This window comes from Salvia hispanica, chromosome 4, assembly GCF_023119035.1.
Source record: "Salvia hispanica cultivar TCC Black 2014 chromosome 4, UniMelb_Shisp_WGS_1.0, whole genome shotgun sequence".
In the NCBI taxonomy this organism is placed as follows: domain Eukaryota; kingdom Viridiplantae; phylum Streptophyta; class Magnoliopsida; order Lamiales; family Lamiaceae; genus Salvia; species Salvia hispanica.
This window is the reverse complement of record NC_062968.1, coordinates 22,888,542-22,910,770: the sequence shown is the minus strand read 5'-3', so window position 1 is coordinate 22,910,770 and position 22,229 is coordinate 22,888,542. Positions and strand designations below refer to the sequence as shown.

General features: G+C 40.2%; 1 protein-coding gene and 1 long non-coding RNA gene across 2 annotated transcripts; both read right to left on the bottom strand.

Annotated features, from left to right (window-relative positions):
- Positions 1-8,529: 8,529 nt before the first annotated feature.
- Positions 8,530-9,951, bottom strand: LOC125220681. The gene is made up of 5 exons (XM_048122832.1): positions 9,773-9,951; positions 9,703-9,728; positions 9,430-9,638; positions 9,202-9,357; positions 8,530-9,084 (listed from the first exon to the last, which is right to left on the bottom strand). Exons 1-5 carry the CDS (start codon positions 9,949-9,951, stop codon positions 8,530-8,532), a joined length of 1,125 nt encoding a protein of 374 aa, XP_047978789.1.
- Positions 9,952-14,137: 4,186 nt separating this feature from the next.
- Positions 14,138-16,119, bottom strand: LOC125222549. The gene is made up of 3 exons (XR_007176577.1): positions 15,991-16,119; positions 15,838-15,906; positions 14,138-14,268 (listed from the first exon to the last, which is right to left on the bottom strand). It is a non-coding gene; the product is annotated as an uncharacterized LOC125222549 (long non-coding RNA).
- Between the last annotated feature and the right edge of the window lie 6,110 nt (positions 16,120-22,229).

The window sequence follows — 22,229 nt, the reverse complement described above, 5'->3', positions numbered from 1 at the left end:
GCATCACCATTTATTGTGACAATTCTGGTGCTGTGGCAAATTCGAAGGAACCAAGAGCTCACAAAGCGAGCAAACACATTGAGAGGAAGTATCATATCATCAGAGATATAGTGCAGAGAGGAGACATACAAGTGCTCAAGATTGCGTCAGAGAACAACCTGGCAGATCCTTTTACTAAGGCATTGGCGGTCAAACCGTTCGAGTGCCATGTAGAAGGGATGGGATTTCGACTCGCTCGAGACCTCAACTCGCTTTCAGTATAAGTGGGAGAATTAGACGTAGTGCACATTTATTTTGTATACTCGAAAGCTGTTTTGAGTATAAGTGGGAGATTGTTAGAGTTTGTATACTAGAAATCACCTTTCGAGTGATTGAATACTGTTAAAACTCTTATTTTATTTTCCAAATGAATAAACAGATTATTTTTTTCATAATGTTGTTATGTTTTACATTTAATGGATGTTTATTGCATATTTAAATGTATAAGTAACTTAACAAAGTCTAAGTCTTTGTTTTAGTAGACCGGTTGTGGGCGTCGTTCACTTTAAGGTAACACGGTGAGTTCTAAACAAAGAAAAAGAATAATTTCACAACCTGGATAGGCTTATACTACCTATCGTGAAAGGTTGCAATGTCAGTCCGATTATTTCTAAGCCTTACTGAAATAAGATGACGTTGGTGTGGTATAACACTTTGAATGGATCTAACAAAATGAGACATCTTTATGCTATCTACTGAAAGACGAGGTCTCAGTAAATTATTTCTCAATCAATGTACGTTAGCATTGAGCATACGGTATTGATTATGCACTACTTTGACTTACCAAATGGTGCGGGTTTTTCGCAACCCAATAAGCCTGGTATATTGGGTAGTGGTGATTAATATCTAGCGGTGCTAGGATTGCTATTATGTTGAATCGTGCGCGAGGTGAGTCTCGTTTGATAACATCCTCAAGAGAAACTTGAAATAAGGTTTTATTATTCGGAACCTAGCTAGTTAGAGTTTAATTACTCTATGAATAATAAATAAGATATTGATTAATTAAGTCCATAGCAGACAATAATTAATTAATGGATGTTTCTATCTTAAGCGCGGAAATAAATATAAAGTATTGGAAACTCGAAGTACTTATAATTTCGGATTTGGATGGGGAGTGCAGTATTACTTTTGTAGTGGCTCCTCGTAATATTCCAATTTCAAGCTTATATTAAATTGGGTTTAATTTAATTAGTAAAAAACTAATTGGAGGGGCCCATATCCAAAGCCTTCCATAGATCCTTGTCTGGGCCCAATATGTGACTTATTATAAATAGGAGAATAAAGGAGACAGAAAATACATTTAATTTTTCTCCAAAAATTTTCGGCCCCCCTACTCCTAGTGGTGGTCGAATTTTCTCTCCTCCGAGGGAAGGATTTATGTCTTCTTTATTTAAGTCCTAGTGCACTGGTGAGATCAGCCCACCCTGATATCAATTCACAGTCAGGGAACCATTCAGAAGATCCGTGGTTTTGTACTAAAGATCTTCACGTGGAGAAGGCGCTAACCATCTTCGATTCTTTGGAGAATCATCAAGGTACAATGGCTGAACCTTAGAAAAGCATGTTTTAGGTTTCAATTAATTTAAAGCATGTTATTATTTGAGTTATGAGCATGATATGTGAGATAATTACGCGAATAGAATTTGTCTAAATAATTCGCTAAATAGATCTGAATTATCCGTAATTGATTTATATGAGCGCTTCCGCTGCCAATCCCTTCAGGCTCGGTAGAGGTACCGCAAAACCGAGTTGCGGATTGAGGAAGACTTGGCATAGCCCGCGGCGTGCTCGTGCTCATTCGTCATCGCACCCCAAACCTCATCAAAGTCATATTCATTGTCGGTTTCGGGGTTGGGGTCGAAGCAATGGAAGATTCCGCAAAGATCCTCCATGGTGAGCGAGTGTCATCGGTTGCCTAGGCGGAAATCAATGCTAAGCGGAAAGTTTTGCCGGCGATCCTTTGTGACTTTCAAAGAGCTTAGGAACTCGAGAGTATACTTTCTAAACAACGGCCACTTCTTCTCGAACATGTATCGAAGGCCGTCACCTACATCACACAACGCCCAAAAGTCCTCCGCGATCCCAAAGTTTGAAGAGGGAAATCGTGGGGGTACCACGAAGGCGCCGTCTCTCACGCCGACAACTTCTTCCACATGGCCTTTTGCTCATCCGAGGCAAGGCTAATGCTATAGTTCTTTGCACTTCCGGGCATTCCCTTTGATCCCATGTTCCTCCAAAGAAAAGTACAATACTTAAAAAGTGTACCAAACAATGAGAAATCAAAGCTCCCCCAAACTTGCACTCTTTCAAAAAATATCAAATAATTAACATAAGTGCAAGCTAGGTGTTTTTAAAAAAAATCTTCCTAGATGGTGGCATGGAAACATGTAGAACAAAAACATCCAAACTAGGAAACAAGAATCCATCCCCCAACGTGAATTCATCCCTCATGCAGAGACGTCTTAACAATAAATCAATATATATCAAACATCTCTATGAACTACTCAAGTATTTCAATTCATGGAAGTAATAATAGCCTCACAATGCTATGAACATGATTGCAACATAAGAACAAGTATAATCAAGAAGGAATCACTATTCACAAAGCTTCAAAACTATCACCAAAACACAATATTACCGTGGAAATCCACAAATAAGCATACACAATCATCCCCCATCGTAAAATAAGAGTTTTCACCGAAAAATTCATCCAAAACATGCTTAAATCCATGGAAGAAGTAGAACAAAACTCAAAAATTTAGTTAGGATTCATACCTTGTGTTGCAAGGAGGGAAATTGAGAAGGAATGGGAGAAAGAATGGAAAACTTACCTTTTAAAACTGCATTCCCGTCTCTGGTCTGCGCGCGGCGGTCGCCGCATGCTGCGCGGCGAGCCGCCGCACGGGAGTTTAAAACAACGATTCCTAGCAGGCCGTCGCGGCCCGTTCAGCGGTTCATCCGGCCCACCCTAAGCCTGCCCTAAGCCCGACCTATCCTGCACATGTGAATACACGTGTGCCGACCGCCGTGTTAAGTGCGGCGACCGCCACGTGTTATATATATATATATATATATATATATATATATATATTTTTTAAAAAAAGAACGAAAATAAAGAAAAATAACAAAATTAAAAAAAATTGGGTTGTCTCCCAACAAGCGCTTTTGTTTTTAGTCGTTAGCTCGACTTGAACTGACCCACTAATTGGGCGGATCAGCGACCCGAGTGTTGAAAATGGGCATAGGGAGCAACTTGGTCCCTAGCTTCTTCCACCACTTATATTTCCCCTTATTTGTTTTGATAACATAAATCTCGGGGTCCTCCTTGATTGCCTTCTTCCTCTTTTGCTTCTTTTTCTGCGGGATAGAGGTGGAGGGATTAGTATCGTCCTTTTTGGGAGAACGTCTTACCTCCTTTACAATGCAGATGGTGGAGGTAGTATGATCCTCTACTTCAAAGGGGTCTTGGGGTTTGGTAAAATCCGTGACCACGATTGCCCTACACTGCCGTTCCATCTTTGCACGCTTTGCTTCCTCAAACTTGAGCATCTCGCTTTCGATCTTATAGGTGGATTGGCTATAGTTATCGCTAATTGTGATCTCGCCACGACCTACATCAATCAAAGCTTTGCAAGTAGCAAGAAAATCTCTCCCTAAGATTAGAGGGACGTTCTTGTCTACTTTAATGTCAAGCACAATAAAATCGGCGGGAAAAATGAAATCATCGACTTTCACTAGGACATCCTCAATCATACCAACAGTTTTTATGGACGAGTTATCGGCCAACCTGAGTGTTACGTCTAAAGTTTTGAGTGGCCCAATGTTGAGCTTTTCGTAGTACTTCAGTGGCATGAGATTGACGGAAGATCCTAAATCGCATAGGGCCTTGTCAACCTTTCCCTCTCCAATCCGGCATCGGATAATGAATTGGCCCAGATCTCTCTGTTTCACCGCCTTCTCCTTTTGGATTATCTCGCTGCAATGATGTGGTATCTTAAGGTCAGCTTTTGTCGGCTTTCTCTTCCTCATCACCGCCTCCCTTAGTAGCTTCGCATTTTTAGGCATTTCCTGCAACGATTCAACTAGAGGAATGTTAGTATGAACCTTACAAAACATGTTCAGAAAATGCTTGAACTGCTCTTCGAGCTTAAACTTCCTCTTCGGTTGAAAAGGTAGCACAATCCCATTATGCCGCACGAGTCCTTGCTGAGTGGGTGTATCTGCCTTGTCTGTGGTGGCCCGCCGTGGTGAGTGCAGCGGTTTGCCGGCGACTGGGCAGACTCCATTTGGTGCTTCAGCGGCGGCCCGCTGCAATGGTTGCGGCGGTCCGCAGGCGGCTGGGTAGTCCCCAGTTTTCTGCTTTGCCACCCACTTCTTATTGATGTCATCCACTCGTGCGGCTGCCTTTGCCCTGTCCTCATCCAACTTCTTTTGGATTTGCTCCATTTGAGTGTTGATGTTGGCTATGGCAGTTGAGATTGTGCCATTCCCTGCTCGAGATTGTTTATTCTAGCTTCGACCACTCCGATCTTGGTGTCATTAACCTTCCTGTCTTGCGTGATTACTTCCAAGATCCTTGTGATCCCTTGGTCATACTTTTCCTCCTTCTTGGTTGTCTCAACTACTCCTCCCTTGCTAACATTAAATCCTGCGGGGGGTTGCAAGTAATTATTGTTAGAATAAGAGAGATTAGGATGAGGTCGGTTTTCATTATAATTATTGAAATTACCGCCCCCCTGATTAGGGCGATAATTATTGTTGTAATTTCTGTTGGAACCGCTATGATGGAGGTCGGTGGAATCGGGTCCTCCTTCCTTGATGTATCCATTTGGTTCACCCTAACTCTAAGCTCGGCCAATTCCTTTGCAAAAGAACTATCGTTTTCATGCTATGCCTTTCTTTCGACCACCCCCTGCTGTTGGTGGCGAATTCCTCTATCACCGCCATGGCTTCCTCACCTGACTTCCTTAAGAATCCTCCATTTGCTCCTGAATCAAGCATAGCACAAATCTTCTTGTTAAACCCATTATAGAGAATTCCTACCTGATGGTCCACGGTGAAACCATGGTTAGGGAATTTCCGGAGAAGAGCTTTGAAACGAGCAAACGCCTCGTAGAGGGGCTCGTCATGGCCTTGGGTGAACTGGAAGATCTCGCTTTTGAGCTTCAAAATTGTGCCTGGCGGATAGTACTTGTCGAGGAAGGCAGCTACAATGTCCTTCCATGTGGAGACCTTTTCTCTGGGCATGCATTCAAACCACTCCTTAGCAGAATCAGTTAATGAAAAGGGGAAGAGTCTTACCCTTATGGCATCGTCCGACACCGTTCAATTTGAGAGTGTTTGAGATCTCCACAAATTTGGAGAGATGGCGATTGGCATCCTCTGTAGCCCTACCTGCAAAAGGAGTTTGCTCGACCCTTTGAATAAGGGGCATGCGTAACTCAAAATTGTTAGCGTCAATACGAGGTCCTTCGGGAAAGGTAATCATATTCCCATGATTGAACATGTTCATCACGGGTTGTATTTCCTGATTCTTCTTCTCCAAAGCCTCGCGGGCTGCCCTTTCCGCGTCTCTCTCATCCATCAGCAATTTCACCATTTCTTGTAGCTTTTCGATGTCTGTTTGGTCACCCATTGTTCCTGATCCTTTTTCACTTCTTATTTTCCTACGAGTTCTTTCAAGTTCTAAATCGACCGGTTCTAGGTTGTCCTTCTCGGAGCGCGTTCGCACACAAAACCTGCAAGAATCTAAAACAAAAACAAATTAAAGAAGTAAATTAAAAACTGAAAGCAATTAAACCCCAAAGTAGCAAAATTATCCGTTTGAAGATATCACTCCAAAGTGAATTATCTTCCCCGGCAACAGTGCCAAAAACTTGATGCACTTTTTATTAGCACTAAAAATACCTGCAAGTATACAGGGTATATATAGTATAGCTAAAGGTTAGTACCGGATATCGAACACGGGGAAGGCAAACACAAAGTGTCTATCCTCTACTAAGACTCAATTACTATCTATAAAAACAAGTAGGTTTTGAAAAACTTTTGAAAAACTTTTGAAAAACAACTAAGACCAAATAAAACACGGAGAAAGACGATAGAGATAAGGGAATCCCAGGGATGTGTGTTCACAGTTATGGTTATACAAAATTCCAACTACAATACCCTAGCACAGTTTATACTTTGAAAGGACGAGTCACCTAGCTTGTGCTCATGCGATACAAACGTTGATTACAAAGTTAGGGTTGTCAATCCTAACACGTAACTCCAAAAAGCTCCTAAGACCCTTGAAAAGTCCTCACTCTCAATTAACAGTGCCGTTTTAAGGGAAGCTAACTGTAGTGTCTACTAAGTGAATCTAACTCGCTAGAACTCTGTCACAGTTATGAAGCAAGTTATATTAAATCATACAAGATTGTGTCACTCAATCATGCAGCATCAGAACTACTTAGGGAAGAAACAAAGTAAAAACAAACCGATATTAAATAGAAAAAGGAATTTGTATAACCAAAGTCGTTACTAACACATCCCTAGAATCTTATGAGTTTAGTTACACATAATTGAATAAGCTAAAAACATAGATTGAAGGGAAGACAATTTGAACATAAAACTAAAGCAAATAAACCCCGAAGGTTGAATCCTTGTTGTTCTTGATATTCTTGAAATCCTTCTCCAACTCCTTGCACAAGTTAAGTACTCTAGCTCTTGATCTCTATGAAGTATTTTGCAAGTAGAAGCTCTCTCTTTTTGATTAAGCTTGAGGTCTTATTTATAGGGGAAAGCTAGTCCTTGTTGTAGAAGGAAAAGATCTCCAAAATATGGTAAATCTTGGAGCAAATCTAGGACTTCTTGGATTCGCCGCCTTTCTCCGGCGGGCCGCCGCACCTTGGCCGGCGGTCGCCGCGTTGGAATCCATAGAGTCTGTTTCCTCGGCGGCGGACCGCCGCACAACTTCCGGTGGTCGACGGACGAGACTTCTCTTCCAAGCGTATTTTTCCGTGGTGGACCGCTACATTGATCTGCCCGCCGGGCGCCGGCGGTCGCCGCAACATCCGCGGCGGCGTTGGTCGCCGTCTGACTCCAGATTTCCAGACTTTGCGTTTTGGCTCCCTTTTTGGCTCAATTCTGCACATTTCACACAAAACACGTCAAAATACCAAAATAGGCAAAATATATAAATAATGGACGTGTAGAGTGACTTTGATATAAAAAACGGACCAAATAATGGCCTTAAAACAGTGCAAAATCCGAGCGTATCACCACCTCAAGTCCTCCTGCAGATATTTTGTGCCCAAGCACAATGCCATCTCTCACCATAAAATGGCACTTCTCCCAGTTGAGCACCAAGTGTGTCTCTTCACATCTCTATAAAACACAAGTTAGATTCCGTAAACAATTATCAAAAGAGCTACCAAAGACGGAGAAGTCATCCATGAAGACTTCCATTATATCTTCCACCATGTCATGAAAGATGGACATCATACACCTCTGAAAGGTGGCTGGGGCATTGAAAAGGCAAAATGACATCCTCCTGAAAGCATACACACCATAAGGACAAATAAAAGTAGATTTATATTGATCCTCTGGGGCAATTAAGATCTGATTATATCCGGAGTAGTCATCTAGAAAGCAATAGTACTCATACCCTGCCAACCTATCTAGCATCTGGTCAATGAATGGGAGGGGAAAATGGTCTTTCCTTGTAGCAGCATTAAGGGCTCTATAATCTATGCATACTTTCCACCCAGTTACCAACCTAGTGGCTATAATCTCATCATTTCCCCCTTTTACTACAGTCATCCCACCCTTCTTAGCTACCACTTGAGTGGGACTTACCCAATCACTATCTGAGATAGCATAGACGATCCCGGTATCTAACCACTTAAGCACCTCCTTCCTCACCACGTCTTGCATTATCGGGTTAAGTCTCCTTTGGTTTTGAGCTTTGGGTTTAGACCCCTCTTCTAGAAGAATTCTATGCATGCAAACCGTAGGACTTATCCCCTTAAGGTCCGAGATGGACCACCCAATTGCACCCCTGTGCTTCCCAATTTATCAAGTTCATTAGTAGTGAATGAGGATGATACGACTACCGGATAAGTATCATTCTCCCCGAGAAATGCATACTTAAGGTGTGATGGCAACGGCTTCAGTTCCTCTTTCTTTTCCTCCTTCTTCTCTTCTTCATTCGGATCCCTCAACGGTAAGAAATTTTGTCGAAACGTAGGGACCTCCTCCGCTGAATTAAGAGCACCTACAAAATTTAAACAAATCGGTATTAGGCTCATTAATATCATTATAGTAAGGAGAGAAGATAGATTGCGATAAGCATCACTCCAATTGATCTTGTGGCGAAATGGCTTGGGTCACTTCCTTCACACAATCATCGACCAGTTCAACCATGTTACAGTGCTCCACTCTCCATGCATCTTCATCATCGTGCCTCTGCATTGCATTGTAGATGGAGAATGTGACACTCTCATCATTAAGTCAGAGTGTGAGCTCTCCCTTCTGCACGTCGATCATTGTCTTTCCTGTAGCTAGGAAAGGTCTTCCTAGTATAAGAGGAACATTCCGGTCTTCCTCCATATCAAACACCACAAAATCCACAGGGAAGATGAAGTCATTGACTTTGACGAGTATATCTTCAACAATCCCTCTCGGATACGACACAGATCGGTCGGCCATCTGGATTGTGATGGTGGTGGGCCTCAGTGTCCTAACCTTTAGCTTTTGAAAGAACGAGAACGGCATAAGATTAATGCTCGCTCCCAAGTCACATAGTGCCTTGCCCACTTGGCTATCCCCCACTATGCACGATATAGTGAAGCTTCCAGGATCTTTCATCTTAGCGGGAATTTTCTCCGTCAAATTGACGGTCTCGTGCTCCACCCATCTCCTCTTCTTGGAGATAACATCTTTCAGAAATTTGGCGTAGCTAAGCATTTGCTGCAACGCCTCTACCAACGGAATATTGATGTGTACCTTTCTGAAAATGTCAAGAAATCTAAAGAACTGATCATCTAGCTTCTTCTTCTGCACACGCTGTGGGAATGGAATTTTAACTTCGACTGGGGGTGCAGGTATCACAGTATTTGCCTTGGGAGGCGGTACTTCCTCCACCGGCTATTCCTCTTCTTCCACTACATCTTCTACAACTACCTCTTCTTGCGAGATCTTTTCCTTCTCTGCAGGCATGGTTGGACCTTCATAGCTTTTGTCATTCCTCAGATTGATGGCTTTGCAATCCTTGCAGTCCTTGGGATTGACAATAGTATGTGAGGGAAACTGGCCAGGTTGATGTTGAATACCCACAGCCTGTGAAATTTAGCTCATCTAAGTATCGATGCTCTTTATGTGAATACTTAAGCTCTGCACATCTGTCTCTACCTGCTTCAGTCTCTTAACAGAATTGGCCAGAATTTCCCCTGTCTGCTTCATAAACGTCAACAAGACATCTCCCAGCTCATTCTTCTTTGGCTCAACGACTTGTCCATTCGACACTTGAAACCCCGGAGGTGATTGTAGGTCATTGTGAGGATTCCCATAAGACAAGTTGGGATGTGCCTTATTCCCAAAGTTGTTGAAGCTACCACCCCCTTGATTGTGGAGGGAGTTGTTGTTGAAATTCCGATTGTTGCCGCCTTGGTGCACGTAATTCACCTCTTAACTTTCGAGCCCGGTTGGCTCTATTTCCATACAGCCAAACTTATTAGTCAAGAAATCCAGCTACTTGGACATCATGTCCATCTTGTCAACATCCGATGCGGACGCCACCCGGTAAGTTTTGCTTCTCTCATTCTTCCACCCATCATCGTTGGAGGCCACCCTCTCAATCACCTCTAATGCATCGTCTTCTCCCAACTTAAGGAGTGACCCACCTCCGGAGTGGCTCCCTGTTACGATCCCCATATCTTAGTTTCCCTAATTATTTAGTTATCTTTTGATTCTCCATATCTCTATCATATTTGTTTAGTGTTTAGATATTATTAGATTTGATTTACTCTCTTTCCGTAAGATATCATTGTATCCCACCTATTATAAATATGTGGAGTATTTGCATATGATAATCATCAATTAATGAAACCCTTTTACGGCCGCAATCAGTTGGCTTCAAGAAATCCTACATAGAAGTTTCTACGTATCCTTCGCTGCCGACGAGATCTTTCTCGCGCTCAGCTCTATCACCGGAGATCACCGCCGACCCAAGCTTTTGGGCGCCGGATTTATCTACGGTTCGAGTAACTCACTCGTGCTCAGCTCCTCTCGCCGGAAAACACCGCCGACCCAAACCTCTTGGGCGCCGGATTGTCTACGGTTTCCGTTAATCGTGTGTGGGATTGATTGTTAAGGAAATTGATCCTTAACAAATTGATACGAGACCATTCCATATCTCCCATATCTTTTTATTTAATCTAGTATTTTGATTCACCATATCATTCCCATGTATATTTATTTTCTTGATCAATAAGTTAGGTTCGAATTCTAGACTTATAAATAGGTCTCTTGTTATCATTTGGATTCAATCAATCAATTATTGAAATACAAAATCATTTTGTTTAGTGTGCTATACGCCACTCTATTTGTCTCACCGCCGACCCTTGCGAGACCGCCAGACTTTATCGTTTCATTGTTTAGCACCGCCGACCCTTCTCCGAGCGTCGGTTTTGACTTTTATCCAACGAGAAGTTAGCTTCCCGGACTTGTTACGGAGCACGTTTGTAACAACTGGTGCTTTCATTTCGTGCTCACCTTCCATCTTCTTCCTCCTGTAACCTACAAAAAAACAAAAAATACAAAAAAATAACAAAGAGAAACACCTTTTTCATCAAAAAACCCACCGATCAATCCTTCTTATTTCATCCACCACTCATGTCAAGGAATCAAAGAAAATCAGCGTGGGGAATTCCACCAACCCCTGAAGTGTGTATTGGTCCCTCGCGACGGAACCCCGGCATCGGACGGAAGGAACACATCAGTCAGCGGCGACTTTCGCCTCGTGATGACGCCTCGCTGGAGCCGTTACCTGTGACAGAACAACAGCCGCTCGACTCCCTAACCCAGGGTTTCGATTGCATCATGGCCCGATTCGACAAGTTGGAATCACGTTGGGAAGAAATCAATCGCCGGCGTCGAAACGTTGTTTATCAGCAATGGCAGCAGGAACAGTACACACCGCGTCGCACATGGCAGCACGATCACTCCTCCTGGCACGAACAGCCTCCCGGCTGGCCGCCACTGCCACGACAATGCTCGCCCCCAACCAGCTGGCCCACACAGCGGCGTCTGCACGCCTACGAGTAGCAGGAGCCGCGCTACGCCTACGGGCAACAGCAGCAGCAAAATCCCAATACCGAAATCATAATGCTGCTTGACTACCAGCCCCCATGTCCACCATATACAGACCCGGATTCATATGGGCAGCCACGGAATTTCGATGATGGTTATCATCCACTTCCGCTGCCGGAATATCAGTCCCCACAACCGCTGCCGGAATATCAGCCCCCACACCCGCTGCGGTCTCTGACTGTTCATTGCACCCGCCTCAATAGCCCAAGAAGTTTATTCAATCGTCCCAGCAGCGAGGTCTCACCAATAATCCCGCCCTCAAGGTTCGATCGCTCTCGCCTGTCCAACAAGCCGCCATCGACGATTACAATGAGAAATTACGTGTTTATAGGTTGGAGCAAGCTGCATTGCTTACCCATTTGAACGCGTCGTTTGAGGAGAACACTAGTGACGAAAATCTAGCCGAAGAGAAAACCAATATCACTCCCGTAATAGTATTGGGTGATGATCCTCCCAATGAAATTATCGGTGTTCCCAATGATGGCGCTACTCTTGATATTCCAAACAACGAGTCCGTTAAAGAGAACCTCAAGAATGAAGAGATTGCCATGAATGAAAATGAGTTACTGCCAGTGCTCGTCAAGGCATATGATGACAAGATTGGTGATCTTTTTGTCCCAACACATCCGAAAGTGGAGATAAAAGTTGATTTGGAGACTTTACTTGACAAGTATGTTTCTTGCCATGGAGATTTCACTATGATTCTAGTTCACAGTCAATCGAATGGTCATATTAGAGCAACAAATGCTCACTCCAAGTGCTCAAGATCCCATATTTTGTTCACAGCCAAAATTAAATCATGGTCCAGTTTTCGGATACAAAGTCTTATCTATTACCAACATCGACCATGCGTATTTGATCCAGGAGGAGAGCTTTCGACTCTCTTTGTTTCGAAGTTTCCACCTTGAGGACAAGGTGAATTTCAACTGCGAGGGAGTTGATACGAGACCATTCCATATCTCCCATATCTTTTTATTTAATCTAGTATTTTGATTCACCATATCATTCCCATATATATTTATTTTCTTGATCAATAAGTTAGGTTCGAATTCTAGACTTATAAATAGGCCTCTTGTTATCATTTGGATTCAATCAATCAATTATTGAAATACAAAATCATTTTGTTTAGTGTGCTATACGCCACTCTATTTGTCTCACCACCGACCCTTGCGAGGGCGCCGAACTTTATCGTTTCATTGTTTAGCACCGCCGACCCTTCTCCGGGCGCCGGTTTTGACTTTTATCCAACGAGAAGTTAGTTTCCCGGACTTGTTACGGAGCACGTCTGTAACACTCCCTTGTAGAAAGTTACGATCTGTTGCCCCGGGCTTAACCCGTGGTTGGGGCATCTCTTCATCAGGTGTTTGAATCTCTTCCATGCCTCGTGAATATTCTCCAAATGATGCATTGCATAAGAGATGACTTCAGCTTGGTGCTTTAGTGCCTCGCTCGGTGGGTAGTATTTATCCAAGAAGAGCTCAACCATTGCATCCCAATTTTCGACCGAGTTGGGATCCTTGCTATCGTACCAATCCCTAGCATCATCCTTCAAATAAAAAGGGAACAATCTGAGGCGAATCTGATCATCGGAGACCCCATTAGCCTTCACCGTGTTGCTGATTTTTATGAACTTGGTCAAGTACTTGTTGGAAATTTTCGAACCTGTTCCACCAAATGCATGTGCTTCTGCCCTGTTTATCAATCCCGGTTTTAACTCAAAACTGTTGCCCGTAATCCCGGCATTATTGATTGGTGGATTAGCAACTCGTCTATATGCATACAGATTCTGCACGGGCTGAACTGGTGGTCTCGCGTTCTGCTCATCCAACTGCCTCTGCATGTTGGCCATTTACTCACGGAGTTGACGAATGATGGGATCCTCATTATTGTTATTCTCCTCGTTGTCTTCAAAATTGTTGTTCTCCTCGTCCGCCATTAGGATTGGAGACCGCAGCTCGTACTGTATGGGTGACAGAGGTGGAGAAGGAATAGGTACTGGAGTTCTCTGAACGGGAAAGGGTGGACGCCTATATTAAGCTCTAACGACACAAAATAGTCCCCGGCAACGGCGCCAAAAACTTGACTCGACTTATTTTAACACAAGTGATACCCGCAAGTGTATGGGGCTAGTGTAGCAATTAGCAAGCAAGAGTATCGTATCTCACATAGACAAATTCGTATCAACTTAACTACCACGAACAAACGTTGACTACTATATAGAGAATCGGGAAAGGTTTGGTTTTTTTCTAACACTAATAAAAGCATATAATGAGCAAATAAACAAATAAAAATAAGTAAAAACGGAGTGAAAAGATAATATGGAGAAAATTGTAGAACTCTCCGATGCACAATTCCAAGCTCTTATCCAATCAAATTGTCTTACCTTTTGGTGTCTCTAGAATTACTAAGTCGATCACAATTATAGATTAAACCCCCTCCCGAGGTGAGAAGCCTGCAGATTAGGTGCTAGGATTGAAGTCCCCTTCTAATCCGAAAACCCCTAACTCCCAAAAGCTCAATTAGGTCAAAGACCTCACTCAAAACCTGTCACGCCCGCATTTTCTAAGGATAGAAAACATGGTTGAATCGCGACTAGTGGGGGATTAAAGAAACAGGAAAGAAATAGGGGAAACAATCAATGGCTCGAAACATGAATCAACCTTGGAAATTCACCCATTTAAATCAGAGTATTCAATCTCAATAGTTCAACAATTGAAAGAATCAATATTCCACGATATCAAAAGACAAATGAAACAACGTTTAGCGGAAGCATTCGAGAGTAGAATACTGTTATGTATGAAGACACAACATATTCTTGAACATTTGATAGACATTCTTCACTTTTATGCTCAACACCCACCGCGCTCGTCACCACTCAACCTGCACATTTTTTAAAACAAATGCAGGGCTGAGTACTTGATGCACCCAGTGGACTCATGCCGAAAACATTTTTATAAAAATTATTTATCATGCCATTAACGAATGACCTCGGGGTTTTAACTTTGAAAGGGGCCCGAGTCACTAAAACATTTCACCAACATCATCAACATCACCATACCATATCTGAACTACATGACAAGGAATGTGGCCACATTCCAAGTCACTAGACCGGCCAACTCAAAGAGATAGCGCACGATCTACTGGGTGTACACCAGCCTGAGTAGGAACTAACTCCCTAGTCAGACCCGAATTCGATTAACCATACATGGCAAAAGCCACTTCAGATAGGTCCCACATCAACACAAAAATATGGCATGACAAACATATTTTGCACCATTTAAAAATAAACATACTTAGGAAATAGTCCTTAATTAAAAAAAAGTCCACCTCGTTCGCGTAATTCCTCAATCGACTTTCTGTTCCAACCTCAAATGATGTGCAAAAAGTTCACCCCTTTTTTTTAAAAAAAAACATGGTAAGCTAAAAATTAGACTTTGCAAAATAAATGAATTTAAAAGCAATGCATGCGTCCTAGTGCCTGTGCTCAAATTATCCTTCATTCTTTCGTCAACAGAAAGTAGATTCCTCAATAAAACAAAACGGCATCGACAAAATTATACTTCCATCCTTTGGCTTTACTCTTACATACAAGAGACACTTGAACTTAAATCACGTAACCAAAAACAGAAATCTCATAGCAATCAATTCTCTGGCCCAAACAATCACATGCAAACAAAATAAAGAGACAAGGAAAACATGTTATACTCCCAGCCACCAACGTACATACTCCCTACCCAACCATGTATATGTACTAGTATATTCTCAACTCCTCACTGATCTTGAAAACACAAAAGCAAAACTAAACAAAACAATTTTAAAATAATTATGCATACTCCCTCAACACTATACGTCTACTCCCTATACATCACATAATGAAAAAGACAACAATTTAAAAAGAGAATTGAACATGAATACTCCCAAACATCACACGTAAACTCAATTCACAAAAGTAAACTCTTCCCGAATTGAACATGAATACTCCCAAACATCATACGTAAACTCAATTCACAAAAGTAAACTCTTCCCTCTCTACTTATCCAATCGTCACACTCGTCTCTCTAAAACTCAAGCTTTCTCTCTAAATATCACTTCACTGGAGCACAAAATCCTACTCCTGTCACAGCTCTCTCCTCTGTCTCTCTCTCGCTGCTGTACCAGCTACTGTCACCACTGCCGCTGTCTCAGCCCGTTCACGTTAGGTAAGCTCACTCTCCCCTTTTCCCACTCTTAACTTTTTATTAGATTCAAATTGTCCGATTTCAATTGTTAGTGGGCAGGCAGAAGTATTTCCAAGAATTGGATTGAAGAGCAAACAAAAGGAAGTTTCTAACGCATTAAAGATCGAAACTTTGGGAGAAGAGTGTCATTCAACAAATTGCAGAAATTCAATTGGTGGACTACCGTGAATGTATATGCCATGAAAGATTTCATAAATAACAGAGGATATACCTTTAATTGGTAGGAAGAAAACTTGCTAGCAACAGGAGAGGAATTGAAATTCGAGCTCTCTCGTTTCTCCTGTTATCGAGAATTATCGAGAAATTGTGCTATGGAATCAATACATAACGATTATAATGTCTAAATTGGATTGAAGAGATATACCTTTTGTCGAATAGAACAATCTGCAATTGCAGGAAGTTTCTGAAGAACACACGATTTTCTATACGCTCATCTTCTTAGATTTTGAATGAATGGAGAAGATTGTGATTTGAAGAGTGTCGTGAGTTTATAGATATAAAACTTGCATTGAGAAAAAAATGATTCGGTTGGCGGTTGAGATTTTTGTGGTGGTGGAGATATGGTGAAGTAGTGTGGACCGTGGAGTTTGGAATGGAAGAAGTTTGAGTTAAGTTTTGGGCTGCAAAAGAATTTATTTTGAGCCTTCTCAAATGGCTCCAATTCATATAAATAATTGGGCTAGGAGAATAACTGTTTGGCTCAAACACAAATCTATTTTCCATTGTCTATATCGCATATCGCATCCCTTCGGTTTCCATTCACATGTTTTTTTTTTCATTGGTCGAAAATCAAGTCCCTCAAACGTATAAAGAACTTGAGTTTAAAAGAACAAACGATATCTTCGAGAACAAAATAAAAGGTAGAAAAGTTGGGGTGTTACAAAACCTTTCATCTCCCGATTAATTTAATTAATCCTACACAATCAAATGGTGATCAAGCAATTGAAAGGAATAAACCCAAGAATAATCAAATAACTACAAGAGCAAGGCAAAAACAAAATTAATTGGATAAAAACTATGAAATCAGTGCATCTTTACCAAGACTTCTACAAAGAGGTGTTTAGCTACTCATGTTCATGGAGAAAACTAAGTTTAACACAAAGAATCCGAACAAAAACATGAAAGATAGATACTAAGAACTCTTATGGAACGAATCTATGGAATGAAGTCTTCAATCTTCAATTCTCTCTCTCAAAGTGTTCTTGGGGGTGTGTGTGAGTGATGGAGGCGGTAAGTGTAGAGTGAATCTCGTGGGATCCAACCCTAGCCTTTTCTTCTCTTTTTTTTCACTTCAAAAATCGCGTTTACAGCTTTCAGACGTGTCAAACTGCAGTACCCGGCCGGGTGGAATATTTGTGCTGGAAATCTACACGGCCGGGTGGCCATTCAGACCTCTTTTTGGACTCATCACGCTGTTTTCATTGTACCCGGCCGGGTGGAATATTTGTGCTGGAAATTCACCCGGTCGGATGTCGTTTTTCGGCCCATTTCTGATCTCATATGCTGATTCCGTCCTACCCGGTCGGATTTTTGCCTCTTTTTCATCTATTCATCCTAGAACACTCAACAAACACATGAAACTCCAAAAGATAGGATAATTGGCTGGAAATAGACAATTCAAGCATCAAAACTCAACATTAAGTACCTCAACAGACCAATTAAACCAACTAAAACATGAGTTTATCAGCTTCGAACAGCGAAGTCTCGGAAAATCCAGAAACATAAATAGAAAGCAGGTAAAGAGATTGTATCTTCGCCTCCCGTGGAGACGGTGTTACACACGACCGATAAATTCCTGAACCGTAAACCCCCAGATGATTCCCCTAAAAGTGTGTGTAGAGAATGAGAAAGGCTGAGCTAAGAGCTGATGGTGAGAAAAACGTTCCCTTCATGTTGGGTGCGTGCTCTTATTTATAAGGGATGGAGCTTCTAGACTCTTCCTTGTGCTTCCCATTTTGCCCTCCTTTCGGATGCTCCTTCGTCTAGTAAACTCCTTCTCTTTCCTGCTCACTTTCTCTGCCAGCTTCCTTCTCCAGGTGATCCTCTCCTTCTTCCTGGATCTGACGATTTCTCTACACACCTGGCTTATAAAACCTTGTTAGACCCAGGAAATCACAGAATTTATCCCCATAACCAATGCATGAAATTAGCCTTATCAGTAGCTAAGCAATTAGATAATGAAAAAGCCAAATGACCAACAAAACCATCACAAAAGAGATAGATAAGCACAAATCAAGGTGGAAGCTAAAACAAAAGTAAATACAAGAAGTAAATACAAGAATAACAAAGGAAAACATAGTAGGAATGGAAAATAGAACTCCCTAAGGTGGACTTGATGTTGGGGAGAGTCTTCTTCTTCAATCTCTTGAAGATGGAAGCCTCCTTGCCACTTGAATCTCTCGATTTCTCTCTCAATTTTGCAGTAGGGGAAGTTAGGGTTCGAAAATGAGTGAGAACTCTTTTATACTCGGAGTGAAAAATGGGCAAAAATGGGTATCTGCGTAAAACGCCCGATCGCGCGATTGGCAAGATGAAAAACGCCCGATCGGGCTTTTTGTCGGATGCGAAAAGCCTGAACGGGTTTTCTCTCTGGACTTCACTTCAAAACGCCCAAGCGGGCGAAATCTCTGGAATCAACCATTTGCTCCGTTTTAACCTGTTTTTACTTCAAATCTCCAACAAATTCATTAGTTCATCTAATTAACGACTATATGGGTGAAAACCTATTATAAACACCTCAAGTCAACAAAAAACATGGGTTAAACACCTCTAAAACCATCTTAAACTATGATTTGTTAAAATGTCAACATAGTGTTTCGAAAATATAAGACAATGCTTTGAGAATGTCAACACAATGCTTTGAGAAACACATTGCTTATATTGACATTCTACATGTATTATTTTGACATATTTTATATATCATGTAGACATTTGTTGATGTACGAAAATATTGAAAAAAATTTCAAATTTTGATATCGCAACATATGCAAGTGAGATCTCGTTAGAATCCTTATAAAATTATCTTTAATTTGATATATGTTGTGCGAAAAAATAATTTAAATCGAGAAAGTTATATGCGTTTTAAAGTTCTGAGATATTTTTCATAGTTACAACTAATTTGTTGTAAATTAACGATTTTTGTTGATGGTATTGACATTCTGGGGCTAATAATCTAGGCCTTTAATTTGAATATCTAATGGCTATTATCTGGTTATAGTTAGCAATTAAATATTGAATTAGCAATATAACACTCTCTGATCATATAAAATATATATTTAGATCTAGTGTAATACTATTAATTAATTTCAGCTTTTTTCAATTCAAAGATTTGCGGTAAATGTATTTCCATTTTCAATGAATGTAGCACCTAGAATTCTTTTGGCGGGCCGGTAAAATATATATTTAGATCTAGTGTAATACTATTAATTAATTTCAGCTTTTTTCAATTCAAAGATTTGCGGTAAATGTATTTCCATTTTCAATGAATGTAGCACCTAGAATTCTTTTGGCGGGCCGTTTAATCGGATCAATTATTTTCAATCAATGTAACATTGTGTACTGCTCAGATCTACACATATATAGAGTATATATTAATCAATGTGAAACCGTAGCACATCAGAAATATTGAATACGAATAACTAAGGTAAAGAACCCACCTTGGCTCTGGAAAATGGAGTATTTTTTATTTATTCTTCTTTTGTTCAATTAATTTTACGTGCTTGTTTATAATTTCAGTTTTTAACGAAAAATCAAATTCTCACTAGTTCTCTATCCATACACTATATATACATTTGAATTTGATATTACAACATAATTTATGTGCGCACCATCACATTTAATTAGTTCACCTTAGTAGGAGTATTAGTTTTTCTGTTTTATCCATTTAGTTTAATTCTAATATTTTAAAAAATTGAGCTTTGATTTATTTTTTTTTTTGTTTTTTTTATGTATAAAGTCAAAATGTCAATAATCATAAGTTATAATTAAATCAAATAGATAAATTTAAAAAAACTAATGCTAATGTGATTAAATGAGAAAGGTACTCTCACGGAGAATAGTCTCAAAGATAGGAGTAATACTTTTCAACAACTAATCCATGTATATATAGGGATGTGATCATATCATAACCCATATTTATGGTGATAATCTAATAATCCTCATTTTATGAACGAAAAATATCATTTTATGAAACAAAATATCATTTTATGGAATAAAAGTATCATTTTATGCATGGTGAAAAAATATCATTTTTAGTAAAAATGATACTTTTGAACCATAAAATGATAAGGTTATTAGGTTATCACATAAATATGAGTTATGATATGATCGCACCCCTATATATATATATATAGAGAGAGAGAGAGAGTTGTGACCAATGTCGAACCAATTTTAAAGACCGAACTAGAGACCAAATCTGGGCCATTAGATCTAGTGTTTTTGATGAGATGTGCTGCTGTGAAAATTTTTTCTGCTTCATTACTAGCCCATTTTACTTCATTGTATAGGTTTATTACTTCATTCTGTACCTAATACCTTGAAACTACAACATATTTTTACTTGCTTCCAGTAGGTTTTGAAATGATTCAACATATGTTTCATTCAAATCCATTGACGTGGGTTTTTGCTTGATTAACATTTAAAAATGCAATTTATTCAAGTGAGTTTATTACTTCATTCAGGAAACGTTATTACTTCATTGGATAAGATTTTTACTTCATTCCAGTAAGACTTCAAATGCTTCTACACATACTTCATTCCAATAATTTATTACACTATTCCATGTGTTTATTAAACCAATATTAGCGCCATGGCGGTGGTGATAGATATTGTAGAGAGAAAGAAAGGCACGCGACGGCGAAACCACATTTACGTACTGGAATGAAGTAAAAACCTACTGGAATGAAGTAAAAACCTACTAGAATGAAGTAAAAACCTAATAGAATGAAGTAATATATTCTGGAACGAAGTTAAATCTTCGTAACATGTTAGTATGACTTATTTACCTTCGGATGAATTAAAATAGGCTCGTGATGAAGGCAAAAATAATTTATAAATTTATGTATCTTATCCATAAAAAACTAGATCTAAAAGCCCTAATTTGGTAGGGTTCGGTGGTTCGGTCTTTAAGAGTGGATTTGTGGATAATGGGATTATATATATATATATATATATATATATATAGGGGTGCGTTAAAATGACAACACTCTTAAAATGACACTGTGACACCACGCTAGACTACAATATTATATATGCTAGACTGCAATAGTATAAACGCTAGACTGCAATCTATATATTGCGAGTCTAGCGTATTGGATATTGCAGTCGGGAAAAATTGCAGTCTAGTGTATTAGATATTGCAGTCCGTGAAAATTTATCCTTGAGCAATTTTTATGATTGCCACATGGCAGCTTATTATTCGTCCACATGTACAAATGATTGGCTAGGAATGGTGGTATGTTGTTACTTTAAGAGGTGTTGTCATTTTAGGTTTGTGCTAAAATGACAACACCTCTTAAAGTAACAACATACCACCATTCCTAGCCAATCATTTGTACATGTGGATGAACAATAAGCTGCCATGTGGCAAGCTCAAGGGAAAATTTTCAAGGGTCAATATCCAATACGCTAGATCACAATTTTTTCGGACCGCAACTATTCAATACGCTAGACTCGCAATCTATAGATTGTCAAGTCTAGCGTTTATACTATTGCTGTCTAGCATATATAATATTGCAGTCTAGCGTGATGTCACAGTGTCATTTTAAGAGTGTTGTTATTTTAACGCACCCCTATATATATATATATATATATATATATGGTGTTACCTTAAGAGGTGTTGTCATTTTAACACAAACATATATATATATATATATATATATGTTTGTGTTAAAATGACAACACCTCTTAAGGTAACACCATACCACCAATCCTAGCCAATCATTTGTACACATGGACGAATAACCAGCTGCCATGTGGCAATCATAAAAATTGCTCAACGGTAAATTTTCGCTGATCGCAATATCCAATACGCTAGACTGCAATTTTTCCACGCTGCAATATCCAATACGCACTGGACTGCAATCTATAGATTGCAATCCTAGTGTATTGGATATTGTAGTCTAGCGTTTATAATATTGCAGTCTAGCGTGGTGTCACAGATGTCATTTTAAGAGTGTTGTCATTTTAACGCACCCCTATATATATATATATATAGGGGTGCACTATGGTGCCACCATAGATAGGATAACACCATACCACCAATATAGTCCGTTAGATCTCATCTATGGACGCCTAGGATTAAGTTTTATGAAAAAACACGGGTTTGCAGTCTACTATATTAGATATTGCAGTCTACTGTATTAGATATTGCAGTCGTGGTAAACTGCAATATTGTTGTGCTAAGACTGCAATATTCAATGAACAGCACTGCAATCTGGTAACGTAAAATTAGAAATTTCCTATTTTACCCCTCCGTGTTTTTACACGTGGCAGCATGACAAGCACACGATTTTCAGATCCAATGGCCTAAAATGGTGGTATGATGTTACAATAAAGAGTGTTGTCATCTTAGTACATCCCTATATATATATATATATATAGGGT

Bases quoted from the DNA above. Each gene is read 5' to 3' on its own strand.
- LOC125220681 (XM_048122832.1), bottom strand. From the start codon at position 9,951: ATGGGGATCGTAACAGGGAGCCACTCCGGAGGTGGGTCACTCCTTAAG. The intron at 9,639-9,702 runs GTGAATTACGTG...TCCACAATCAAG, and splicing joins CCGGGCTCGAAAGTTAAGAG to GGGGTGGTAGCTTCAACAAC. The intron at 9,085-9,201 runs GTAGTTGTAGAA...CCATTCCCACAG, and splicing joins AAAAGATCTCGCAAGAAGAG to CGTGTGCAGAAGAAGAAGCT.